The sequence below is a fragment of the Tenrec ecaudatus genome, chromosome 7 (genome assembly GCF_050624435.1).
Source record: "Tenrec ecaudatus isolate mTenEca1 chromosome 7, mTenEca1.hap1, whole genome shotgun sequence".
Lineage (NCBI taxonomy): Eukaryota > Metazoa > Chordata > Mammalia > Afrosoricida > Tenrecidae > Tenrec > Tenrec ecaudatus.
This window is the reverse complement of record NC_134536.1, coordinates 103,365,482-103,378,920: the sequence shown is the minus strand read 5'-3', so window position 1 is coordinate 103,378,920 and position 13,439 is coordinate 103,365,482. Positions and strand designations below refer to the sequence as shown.

General features: G+C 39.6%; 1 protein-coding gene across 5 annotated transcripts in view; it reads left to right on the top strand.

Annotated features, from left to right (window-relative positions):
- The window catches only part of FAM135A (family with sequence similarity 135 member A), a 104,798-nt gene that overhangs the window by 37,707 nt on the left and 53,652 nt on the right, over nucleotides 1–13,439 (top strand). For all 5 annotated transcript variants that reach the window (XM_075554921.1, XM_075554919.1, XM_075554920.1 and 2 more), the window contains 2 exons: nucleotides 12,535–12,674; nucleotides 12,778–12,848. In XM_075554921.1, coding sequence (XP_075411036.1) covers nucleotides 12,535–12,674; nucleotides 12,778–12,848 — 211 coding nt within the window. Of the gene's footprint in view, nucleotides 1–12,534; nucleotides 12,675–12,777; nucleotides 12,849–13,439 lie in introns of those variants that run through there.

The following is a 13,439-nucleotide window of genomic DNA, read 5'->3' as shown; positions in this document are numbered from 1 at the left end:
CCAGCCATCAACATTTTAGAGCCTTCCTTTGAAAGCCCCTGGAATACTGGGATCTTTTTGCTGTATTGTTCCGATTGTTCATAATGTGATTATCCTACGTGCTTCACTGTAATTCCCACCATTCTCCCTGTAGATTTTATAAGGCCACATTCATTTCTTCCCATCTCTAACGTCCCTCATCTGTTATGTATGTGCTCTCTTCCTCCTCCTCCCCTTTGTTAAACCATTCCAAATCCCTTGGGCTGTTCCAAGTTTCCTCTCTATGCTGTCGCAGCATTTCCTGTATACCTCTTCCAGCTCATACCAGGTTAAAAAAGTATTGGAATTGGAATTCTAAAATGATTAAACATTGCATCATTAAAGAGCAGTGCTTAAAAATACATATATGTAATTCACTAATCCATTATGGTTATCAATACGTGAATAATCTCTATAGACATGATAGAAAATTCACCATAACGTTTAAACAATTTTGGACTGAACTTTGCATAGATTTGAAACTTTAGTCCATTTGATATTATGAACTCCATTTTACTTTCTGTAGATCAAACAGATCTTTCTGTCACTGCCCTTGGTTTTTTACCTAGAGTTAGGATTGGCTACTAAGTATATTGCCAGGGAACACTGGCTTCTTGGCAGAGGGGTCCTCAAAAAAGTATTTTGCTTCCTCTGTACTTTGGTCACTTTTTGAGCCACCCTATCTCATTTCTTCATAAGAACTGAAATTGTTGTCTCTGAGACATTGTGGTGGTGGTATATTTCTTTAAATTGGTAATTGTAAAAAAGAAAGACTTAGCGTGAATCTACTTCCCAAAATGTGGAGATTGATTCGTCTTCACTTTTCCACCCTACCCACCAACTGCCTCTACCATGCAGGCCCTAATAGTTCACAAGTTAAAAGGACACCGTACATCAGACTACCAATTAGGCAGACACCAGTCACAAGTTTAGAGACTCTACAAGAGACTCTTGGGTGTTACACCCAATACTTGTGACTGCTGTTCACCAAGTCAAGGCTAGGCTCCCACTACCCCTTCAGGATACCAGTGGAAAGTTCAGGAGTCTGTAGAATACCCTTGTTTTCTCACTTAATAGCTCCCATTACCCCTTTGGGTTTGATAATTTACTGAAATGACTCAGAACTCACCAAGAATATATCATAATCAAACTCTATTTATTACGTAACAAAAAGATACAAGTCTGGGAGAATTCCTGACACGGAGAGTGTATGTCCCAAGTATCACGGTGCCCTCCCTCCCAAGAGCAGATGTTCTCATCATCCATGAAGCTTGCTGATCCTTATATTCAGGAGTTTGATTGGCCAACCTTGCACAGTAGGCTAAAACATGCCTCCTGAAGCTAATTGTTAGTGACCTTCCAGGTGAATATTTTCTGGGCCAACTTCCACTCACCAACACAAGTTTCCCATGTGTAACCTTGAAATCCTAGCCCAAGGCACCGCAATAGTCACTTCTCCAGAATCAAGGATCAATGCCACCTTATTTAGAGTGCCGCTTGAGTCTTCACTCCACAGAGATGGCCTCCCTTTTGAAGCATCCTTCCATCTTCTTCCAGATTGGCATTAGGCAAGTTTTGCATGAAACTGGAAGTCGGAAGACAGGAGTTCTAACGGGTTTGTCTTAATTCATTTGTGGCTGACAGTGAAACCAGGATAGACTGGAATTTGAAAAATGTGGATTTAAGAGAACAATAAGCAGAACTGTAAAAATGATGGTCAAAACCTGACAATAGGAGACTAGTGAGTCCTTTTAGGACCGTGATATAGGAGATTGGCTTATTGCCAGGACTATATCATCGTTGAGCAGAAGCCTCTTTCCATCTCTGCTGGTCAAGAAATTTGGCTGCTATGGATGGGCACACTGCCCTGGTTTCTAAGACAGAGAGTAAGTGTCTAGCAGGGTCTTTCCCATAATTCTCTCCATTTCTGTTACTGTTCCAGGAACTCATGTTGCAAATTCTGGCCCATTCAGATTTTGCTTCATTGGCCAAGCCATGAGTGAACAGGATTGACATGAGGGATAAAGTAAAGGCCGTTGTCAGGTCAGCTGTGAGAATTGGGTACCCCAGCCCTAAGTGCAATCATCAGGTAACCTTAGCCCCTCTCAACCCCACCCCCTGTAAAAAAAAAAAAATCAAGGCTTTTCTCTAAATGAAGTTACTGTGAGGGGAGTTAGCATTCCAAAGTAACACACTCAGTCTTAATGAGGTCTTGTTCACACCCATCAGGCAGGCACTCCATGGGAGAAAGATGGAGCAGTGTTTGGTAGAATTTTATAGTCTCAGCAAGCCTGTAGAACTGTTCTACTCTGCCCTATAGGGTTGCTATGAGTCTGAGTTGGAATTGACTCACTGGCTGTTGGTGTGGGGATTTGTTTGTTTGGGGTTGGTTTTTTTTTTGGTGGTGGGGGTGCGGGTGCGGGTTGGGGTATTCAGACAATAGGCTTCAGGTTTTTGCTGAAGTTATTAGACATTTCCTCCAACTAGAAATGTTAGGATATTGAGCCACTTGATAGAGGAAAACCAGAATAGTAAAAAATTGATATCAGAAAAAACAAATAATTGCAAAATCAAGAGCGGATATATCAAGCACTAGTATAATCAAAGAGATGTGAATTGTTATGTCCACAAAATAAGAGTGTAGGGTGCCTTGCATGGATGACAGTGGAAGCCCAAAATCCATTTGCAGTGTCTACACATGGTGAAGCCTCCAGTGAATCCCCTCTGACCAATTTGAGGGATGTGAGCAGTCTTGGTGTCAGACAGAGTGCATTATAAAGTTGAATATAGCAGACAGAGTTAGGTTAAAACGTACTGTCTTATCACTGGATCTCCCATTTGACCCATTTTAAAGTAGTTTCAGTGTTTTTAAAAAGTGAAGTGGGAATACATGTGAATTAAACTCATTGTGCATCCTCTCTAACCGTAGACCAGGTATGAACAACCCTGCTATCATGCAGAATGCATTGGAAAATGGATCATTGTAGATGCGGTTAGGCTAAAACTTAACACCTTGTCATTTTATCGCCATTTTGATTCATTTTAAATTTGTTCTGACCTTTAATTGAGGTTTTTATCTGTTTTACTTTGTTATTATAGTTTTTTGGTGATGTTTTTCTGTAAATGAAATCCAGAAGAGGTAAATCTATAGAGACAGTAACTAGATTAAGGAATGGTTCCTTGGGGGAATGGCAGGAAAGGTTGGGGAGAAATGGGGAGCTAATAACGAGTACTAGAACAAAGAACTTGTTCCAAAATTGATTGCGGTGATGATTGTACAACTCTTCTTGATATAATTGAGCTACTAAATTGTATGACATGTGAATTATACATCCATAAAACTATTTAAGAAAAAGAGTAGGATACTTTTAAGTATATCAAAAAAGAACTACTAGAGATTTTAAAATAATAAAAATTTTAAGTAGTGCAGTATGAGGATTTAAATAAAAAACTAAAATTCAGCTGCCATTGTGTTGCTTCTGGCATTCTGATTCTTAATGATCCTATAGGGCAGGATAAAACTGCCCCTATAGATTTTCAACACTGTAAATCTTTTTAAGAGCAGAAAGCTTTTTCTTTCTTCAGTGGAGTAGCTGGTGGGTTTGAACTACTGGCCTTGTGGTTAGCAATCCAAGTTGTAATCCACTAGAGCAGAAATGTTTAGAACAGGAAACAAAAGAAAGGGAAATTTAGTGATGTAGTCTATGAACTAGTCAAGTAATAGTTCAAAGAAAATTGAAAAGAAATTGTTGAAATAACAGAATTTGATTCAGATTAACGATTTTAAAAATCTAGAGATGTTACTGTGAAGTTTCAGAAAATCAAGAGATGTTAAATGTTTCCAGTGATGGGAAGGGAAGGTGGGAGTAATAAAAATAGATCAGAAGGGGGCGGGGGGGGGGAATTGAAAATTAAACTGACATTTCTGTCAATCCTGAATGGCAGAAGACATTAGAGCAACTTGAAATTCTGAAAGAAAATAGTTTTAACTTGAAATTCTAAGACCACATTAACTTACTTAACCAAACTATTTGTCAAGGGTAAGATTATCACAATAAGAAAACATTTTGGGACATGCAAGGATTCAAAAACTTTACCTCCCACTTAGCATTTCCCAAAAAAGTTCCTTGAAAATATACTCCCAGAAAATACTGTATTTCTGGGAGATTAATAGGAGTGGATGAATTAGAAATATTTTGGATAAACTTAAGAGTAGAAGTAAGAACACATTTTTTTTGGTCAAGAAATTACAGGAAAGTATTTGGAAACTTCAAGAAAATCAAACATAGCTTACAAGGAGTGTGGTACAAATTTTAACCAAGATAAGATGAATTTTTAAAAGATGTTATTAGGATTGGAAATATTCTAATATTTTTGATTAAGGGCTTATCAAACTGTGCCTGTATAGAATTAACTTCAATGTCTCCAAATATTTTAGCCTTTCCAGAATAATTATTTTTATGTTGTGTATTATTTTTGTCTCCTACAGGGTAACTGGTGGGTTTGACTTGCTAAACTTTTGGTTAGCAGTCTCACACCTGCCCAAAAGAGCCCCCGGGGTCCCTTAGGCTATGTGCTCCCATGAAGAGTTAGTCTCAGAAATCCTATATGGAATCACTATGTGTTGGAATCGATTCAGTGCCACTGGGTTTGAGTTGAGAAAGGGAGGCGGGGCAGTGGGTAACTTTTCTTCCTTTTGAAATTCATTTTTTCTGGGGGGTAGTCTTTTCATTTAGATGGTAGATCATGCCCCGCACAGCTGCCAAAACTCTTCATCAGAGGATTGAGCCATTGTGAGCAATGGGTGATGCTCAGGGACCATGCAGTCATGAGAGAGCCACACACCCAGCGCTGCAGGGGCTGTGGGTCTGTCACTGTCTCCACTGGGGCGGGTGGGGGGGGGGAGAGAGAAGATGCAGCCATGAACGCAAGCCCACGCAAGGGGAAGCGAAGAGTGAGGGAGCTGATCGGGCTGTCTCCCGGGAGGACTTCAAAGACCAGGTGCCCCTTTATCACTAAAAAAAGATCTCTGTTGTTGGCATCGACGAAAACATGGAAGAGCACCACCTCCGAGATTATTTTGAGCCATCTTGGAAATTATAGTGCCTGAAATCATGACTGATAGAGGCCGCGGCAAGAAGAAGGCTCCGCTTGTGTGACTTTTGAGGACCATGTGAACGGCCACACCTGTGAAGTAAGGAAAGCCTGCCGAAGCAACCTATGGCCAGTGCCTCTTGCAGCCAAGAGGTCGAGGCAGCTCTAGAAATGTCGGTGGTGGACAAGGAGGTACTTTGGTTGGGAATGACAACATTGGTCAAGGTGGAAACGTCAGTGGACGTGGTTGGTGACTTTGATGGCAGTGGTGGATATGACAGCAGTGGGATGGTTATAATGGATTTGGTAATGATGGAAGCAATTTTCGAGGTGGCAGATGCTAGAGTGATTTTGGCAATTACAACCATCAGTCTTCCAATTTGGACCGCTGAAGGGAGGAAACTGGAAGCAGAAGCTCTGGCAGTGTCACTGGTGGTCGGTACTTTGCCAAACCACAAAACCAAGGTGGCTATGGAGAGTGTGCGTCCTGCCTCCAGGGAGGAAAATGGGAGTTCCAAGAATCCTCAGGAGAAGGCCATGCCAGATTCATAGGCTAGACTCCACCCCTTCACTCAAGGTGACAGGAGATTATGTAACCACCACAAAGGTGAAGGATTCATTTGATTATACTATTGATACTCAATGCAACTTCCACCAAAAAAGCTTTCCCTATGTGGGTCCAGTAAGAAGGTGGAGGAAAATAATGATCGGACTCTCCTGTGAATAGTTGTAAACAGATTCCCTGCAATGCCATCCTCCTGAGTATAAAATGAGCACTTTGAGAAGTGGAGAGAAGATCTCATCACTGGCAAGAGTCCAGACACAGCATCTGGCTTACTCCTGCCTGACCTTCTGGTTTTGCACTGAGCAGCGCTTAACACCACATGAGACATTTCTTCAAATCTGTTAGTTTCTATGAGACATTACAGCAATTCATAGAACTCAGAAACATGAGGGAATATAGTCAGAGAATTAAGTGGAGGAAAATGGAGCCAAATGACATCAAGCAAAAGTTGGACATTTGGGTTATTATCAATCCCCAGCTCCTTGGGACTGCTGTTTGTTGTTAGATGCCATCAAATCAGTTAGAACCCATAGCAACCTTACTCATAACAGAGTGAAACTGCTCGGTCCTGCGTCATCATCACAGCTGTTCCTCTGCTGGAGGCCATTGTTGTAGCCACAGTATCACCCCATCTTGTTGAAGACCTTCCTCTTTTACACTGCCTCTCTAGGTTACCAGGCATGATACCTTTCTCACGGGATTGGCCTCCCTCTCCTGACGACACGTCCAAAGTACATCAAAGTCTCACCATCCTTGTCTCTAAAGAACATTCTGGCTATACTTCTTCCAAGACAAATCTGTTCATTTTGACAGTTCATGGTACTTTGAATAGTCTTCACCAGCACCACAATTCAAATGCATCAGTTTTTCTTCAGCCTGTCTTGTTCAATGTCTAACTTTCACATGCATATGAAGCAGTGGGAAAATGCCATAGCTTAGGTTAGGGGCACCTTAGTCCTAAAAACTTGCTTTTCAACACTTTCGAGGTCTTTTACATCTGATGTATCTCTTGTAGTTACATAATCTGGTGTCAATCTGAGGACCGAGCGTGTACGGCTAGAGTATAGCCTGTCAATCAGGACATAGCCAATGAGGCCTCTGTGTGGGCATAGCCTTCTCCTGAGGATTCTGGGAACTCCTGTATTTCTTCCTTGGAGGTGGGAGACACTTTATCTCTTTGCTCCTGTAAGACATTTCTGAGGAGAAGCCACGTGAAGCTACCCTGAGGGAGTCAGAGTTTCGAAGATGAAGGAACCACGTGGAGACCCCTGCCAGTGCCGAGATGCTTACAACGCCACTGGATCCACAAGACTTCCAACCCACTGGCCTGTGATCTTCCTGCTTCAGCATCATGGCATGTGTTTCGTGAGTCTGAAGCGGACTTTATAGATGGGGTCAAACATATGGGTTAATATCAGACTTAGGGACTTGATCTGGACTGGGCCTGGGATGTTTTCTCAATATTCAATTACTCTTGTATATAAAGCTCTTATACGCATATGTGTGTCTATGAATTTGTTTCTCTAGTCTACCCAGACTAACACAGTATCCAACACAATACATCCTTTGACTGCTGCTTCCATGAGCATTGATTGTGAATCCAAGCAAGATGAAATCCTTGAAAACGTCACTCTTCCCATCTTCTCTTCCTATTTCATGATATTACTTGGTCCAGTTGTGAGAACTTTTGGTCTTTTGTGCAGTGGGTTGTAATCCATACTGATGGCTGCAATCCTTGATCTTCATCAGCAAGTGCTTCATAGCCTCCTATCTCAGGTTGTTACTAAGAGGTCCTTCAATCTTGACGCCACATTCTTCACATGTAATCCAACTTGGGACTAGTCTGAGATTCTTTGGAAAGAATTTCTAAAGGAATCTTCTAAGCTCGTACCTATAGGTCTCTTGTATTGAACTGATCAGATTTTTAATGTCAACAGCTGTGAGGAGCTAAGATTTTACTTTGTATATTGTGAAAATGGTTCTCCGTGGTCTCTGTTTCTGTACGCTTTGTATAAACAGGCACGGGAAGCTTTTGTATAGTGAATAACTTTACAAGAGAGATTGTGTTTCAATGTGGGGTTAATAATAGCTTTATTTTCTCTAGTATAATACTGTCTCCCTTCCATGTATAGATTGAATAGGTTTCTTTATATTTCTGTATGAAAATGTGGGTTTTCCTAAGCCTACTGCTCCTCAACAATAACTAAAAACCTAGGCCTGCCTCCATGTCATTCTATGGGGTTATGGGGGAAAAACACTGATAATAAACATGATGTTTGTGCTGTGATTAATAAAACCTTTTTTCGGTGTTCTATAAGCCTTCTGCTAATATCTGTTAAACTATTTCAAATTAGTTTGTTAGCTTGCAATTAAGTTAAAATCTTAGGATGTAATAGTTTCTGAAACATACAAGGAGACTCCTGTCTGTCTGCTTCCAAGGAGATATTAGTATAGCCTCCAGCCTTCTGGAACTGAGCACAGAGAGAATTTTGAGCAGCTTTGCATTCAGTGTTGAATGTATGTGTACTCAGAAACCTGTGTTTTCAGTCTTGTCCGGTAACTTCCATTTATAGGGTCCACAATTTTATCTTCCCTGGGAATAAACCCCTCGACTTCCATTAGGATGAAGGAGAGGCAGTTGCATGTTATGGAGAAGAAGACATGAGGTGTTTGTTGATAGCCCACCTCAGCAAAGCATCATTGTTTAATCATTGTTTAATTATTAACTTAATAAATTTTAATCTATTGTTAATTGTTTTTATTCTCTGCCAAGGCCTTCTTCCCCCTCATTGCCACTAGAATATAAATTCCATGAACTGAGGTATTTTTATCTCTTTTACTTTACTCTTGGCCCCCTGGCGGCCTAGTGGCTTCTAACGGCTAGGTCCCCGCATCAACATGACCAGCTACCCCCAGGAGAAAGGCAAGGTTTTGCACTCCTCTAGTGGAGCCCTGTGGTGTAGGAGTTTTACGTGTGGGGCTGCAGTCCGCATGGTCCACAGCACAAAACCACCATCAGCTCCAAGGGAGACAGACTGGGCTTTCTGCTCCTATAAACCTTACAGTCTCGGAAACCCACAGTTGTATTGCTCGGAGTCAGCATTGACTGGAAGGCCGTTAAAGAGTGACAGTCTTGGAATACACAGGGACATTTCTGGTCTTCCTGGCCACTGTGAATAGAAATTGAATCGATGGTAGCGAGATTTTTGTTGTTTTATGAGGTGTTTGTTTATTTTACTATGCATCTCCTAACATCTAGTAGACAATTGGCTTGATCCATATTAGTGCTCAGTAGACATTTGTTGCTTGGCTATGTGAAGGAAAGACTAGAAGGGAGTTATATATCTCTTTCCCATTGTTTGTGAATAAAATTAAGAGGTATTTTTACCTGTAAGACATTGCTATACCTTCAAAAAATTATTATTTTCCATCAAGAATATAGGTAACCATCATTGAAACTTCGGTATTGTTAGTATTTGGTGATATTTTTGCCCAGTGATAGAATCTTTTTTAGAGCAGCCCTGAAGGCAATCTCTGACTTCTGTTTGATTATTTCTAGCACTCAATGTTACTGAATATATTTTGTTGATAGAGCCCATGGGTTTGCTGTAGAATTTTATGCAGGATATGGAATAAGGGAAAAAAATCAACAATGATCACAGTGCTACTGGGTGGCAGAGCCAGGATTTAAACCAAGCCTGTCTGGTTCCAGAATCTGCTGTAAGCCACCCCTACTGTGCTGCTGCTTAGATGAGAATGATCCAGTCAAAAGAGACTAAAACGGAATGATTTGTGAGGTAGGAGCAAAACCCTAGAAAGCCAAATTAGTGTTTCAAGAAGCAAACATTCTATCCAAGCTGATGATAGGACAAGTGAAATGATATCTGAAAATTGACCATTAGATTTAACTAAGTAAAAGTCTTTGTTAAAATTGATAAAAGGAGTTACATGGTTCACAGTCTGGTTGGAATGTGTTTTAATTATCTGTGGGGAGGGGCAAAAATGAGGACCTGATGCCAGGGGCTTAAGTGGAGAGCAAATATTTTGAGAATGATGAGGGCAATGAATGTACAAATGTGCTTTACACAATTGATGTATGTATGGATTGTGATAAGAGTTGTATGAGCCCCTAATGAAACAATTTTAAAAGTGTACACTCCAAAGCTTTATATCTTAAAACAACATGTATGATCTTACACTTTCTATGGACCAGGAAAGGATTAGCTGGTGTCTCATGAAGTTGTAGCCAAATTATTTATCTTTTTTTGTACTTTTTATTGACATATTTTGTGTATGATACCATTAAATGGTTTAAATATATTAAGAAGAATTGTGCAATCCTAACCACAATCTTTGTTTCTCATTTTCTTCATTCTTATATCCATTGTTATTACCTCCCCATTGCCTCCCAACCTCCCTTGTCATAACCCTACCCTAAGGATCTATTAAGCTACTGACTGTCTCTATAGATTTACTTATTCTAGATTTCATATAAAGAAAATCATGCCTCACCCCCAAAACCCTTAAGAAACAACAAAATAGAACACAAACTTCATTCCAAAAGAAAGCAAAAAATAACAAACCCCTTCGATCAGTGGTTCTCAACCTGTGGGTTGTAACCTCTTTTAGGGTTGAATTACCCTTTCACAGGGGCCGCCCAATTCATAACAGTAGCAAAATGACAGTTATGAAGTAGCAACAAAAAAAATTTAATGGTTGAGGGGTCACCACAACATGAGGAACTGTATTAAAGTATCGCGGCATTAGGAAGACTGAGAACCACTGCCCTAGATCAAGTTTTAAATTGTCGAGTGGGGTAAGATGTTGCACTTTGACTGAACTATATCTGCAGTAGTACATTTTTCAGTGTTCTCTGAGGACAAAACTCTTCAAGTATCTGGTTGATGGTGCGAAGGAGTTCATTGGAAACTTAGTCCACCTGGGACTCTGCAAATGGGTTTTGGGTGCTCAGAATTTATGCCCTAATGTAATATAATTCCCTCGCCTGGTCTTAGATTTTATTATTTACAATCCTTGGTTCACACAGCTAGCTTCTTTTGTATGAGCTTAGCTGATGCCTCACTTGTATTGGCTTAGAAGACTGCTTTGTCATAAGACAAAAGACCGCAAGCACTCTTCTTTCTGCTAGCCAGCAACTATCTGCTCCCTTCGTCATACTTTGCTATAGCACCCATGTCTTCCATGATCTCGTCGTGAGGGCAGGTATAGAGCAGGGTCACATCATAAGAACTAACTCGTCGTCAATTAGGGTTTATGATTGAGTTCAAACTGAGAATACACTCCTGGATATAAGGTGTAGACAGTACTCGTAGAGGCTGCATTCTCAAGTTCCTGAGAAATAATGTGGATACCGTACAAGAAACACATGGTATGCCTAATGATCTTATCAGTAACCTAACCAATGGTGTCGAATTTAAAATACCAGTGAGAAAGGAAAAAATATATATAGGAAAATTTATTAGACTAAAATATATGCTATTTTCACTTACACCGAGGAAAAAATATAAACTTGTAGTCAAGTTATTACAAGAGATACAGTCCTCCAACATGCAACTGAGGCTAAAGGATCCATTTTCAAGCCCACTCCCTTAGTTGTTGGCAGACCTCAGTTATTAACCATGCAAACCTTTATAGACTGCCCCGGTCCCCTCAGGAAGTGAGTGATAGTTGCCTTTCCCCTGTGCTTTAGTTTGGGAGTGAGCGAGCAAGAACAAGCATCATGGAAGATGCTAATGTACTATCACTCGCTTCAGCTCGGATACTTTGTGGGAGTGGTTTACACATGAATGTTAGTACCAGCCGGTGAGATTCTTTGGGCACCACTTGGAGATTCACTACTACTAAGTGGCCTAAAAAGAGAATTGTAAGAGATGAATTAGAGGACCAAAAAGTGTTGAAGAATTTTGTTGAAAATAGGAAACAATCTTGAACTTGAGAAAAGTTGTAAGTACAGTATAAAATATTTTCCCTAAGCTATTTAAGAGTGATTAGCCAATATGATATCCTATCATCTCTAAATTCTTGACTATAAAGTCTCCAAACGAGAATAATTTCCTTTGTAACCCTAATATAACCATCAAAATCAGGAAATTAATATTGATACATTACTGCTATCTTCTCATTAGCCTCACTTGAGTTTTTTTTATTCTTTTTTTCACTTGTGTTTTATTAGTTGATCCAATAGTGTTACTTTATAGCAAAATATTCTGATTCTACATTATTTATTTTTAAAGCAAAAGGGAAGAAATTTATTGGAGTCCATACCGGAAACCCTAGAGGGCCCCAGCATACCCTACTGTGCAGGCATGCCCAGCAAAGGGTCACACCATTCACTATACCCCCATGTCCCAGAGGGACGCCCCTTGAGCCAAGCCCCAAAGCCCCAGGACTGGCTGGGGGTGGAGACTTTATAATAAGTTGTATTTCTCTGTGATTGTTGGTAGGTTCTATTGAGTCTAATCTATGTACGACACAAGACTACCCAGTCCTACGTCATCCTTATTCTTGTTGCTATGATTGAATCCCTTGTAGTAACCAGAGTCGATCCTTCTTGTTAAGAGCCTTCTCTTTTACTGACCATCTACTCTAATACATAATTTTTTTTTAAATCTTGAACAGTTCCTCAGTCTTTGATTTTCATGAAACAGATACTTGAAAACCACAGGCCTATTATTTTAAGTAGTTTAACACTTTAGAGTTGTGTTAATAGTTCCATATAATAATAAAGGCATTGGAGCAAATAAATTAAACTTGCAGGAGTTTAAAGTAATATCAGTTGTTCACTTTGTATTATAGTTTGTCTTTTCCCTGTCAATTACGTGTCTTATCTGTTTTAGGTGTGACTTTAGCTTTTCCAGCTTCCATTCATGGTTCTCTGATTTGCAGTAAAACCTTTCAAATTCTATACAAAAATGAGGAAGTTGTTTTAAATGATGTTATGATCTTCAAAGTTAAAATGTTGTTGGATGAAAAAAAGGTAAATATCTCTTTGTATATATTTAGGTAAATATTTTTGTAAAGTCTGAAGGTTTCTTTCTATAAATATTCATAAAGTTTCTTATAGTGTAATTTATTTTCAGATTGAAGAAACACTTGAGGAAATCAATTTTATGTTATCCTTGGATCTACACTTCACAGTTGGAGATTATTCGTAAGTAGGCTTATCTGACAATTAAATATTTAGAGACCCATAACTGTATCTGCTAGTATTAGGTTCTCCATTTCTCATAGGCAAGCCTATCTCTTGTTCATTTTTAATGACTTCTATCTTCTATGGGACTTTCATGAACATGACTTGGCCTGCTCTTCTGTGCCCATGTCGTTTCCATAAACCTCAAACAGCCAATTTAGACAAAGTGAAGAAATATGAAACTCTTTGCGAAACTCTAGAAGTGAACTGTTGGTACATTGCTGCCATGAGATATTTTAATATAATTGAACTTTCTTTATGTCACTGGTTAACCTTCTTTAGTGACATGAAAGATCCCTTTTTGGGTGAGAATTTCCTGGTATTGAGATGTGTCAAGATTGATGCTCTTAGACTTGACAGTTGTCACCAGTACATTCATGTCTAGAGTCTTCAGACTGCCTACTGTGAACTTGCCTACACACTTGGAAATAAAAGCAAATAATTTAGGCCTATATTGTGCTTTTATTTGCTTAAACCAAGAATTGGTAATTAATTTAACTTTTGGGGTTTGTTTTTTCCATTTCAAATGTAGTTCTAATACTATTTTTTGGA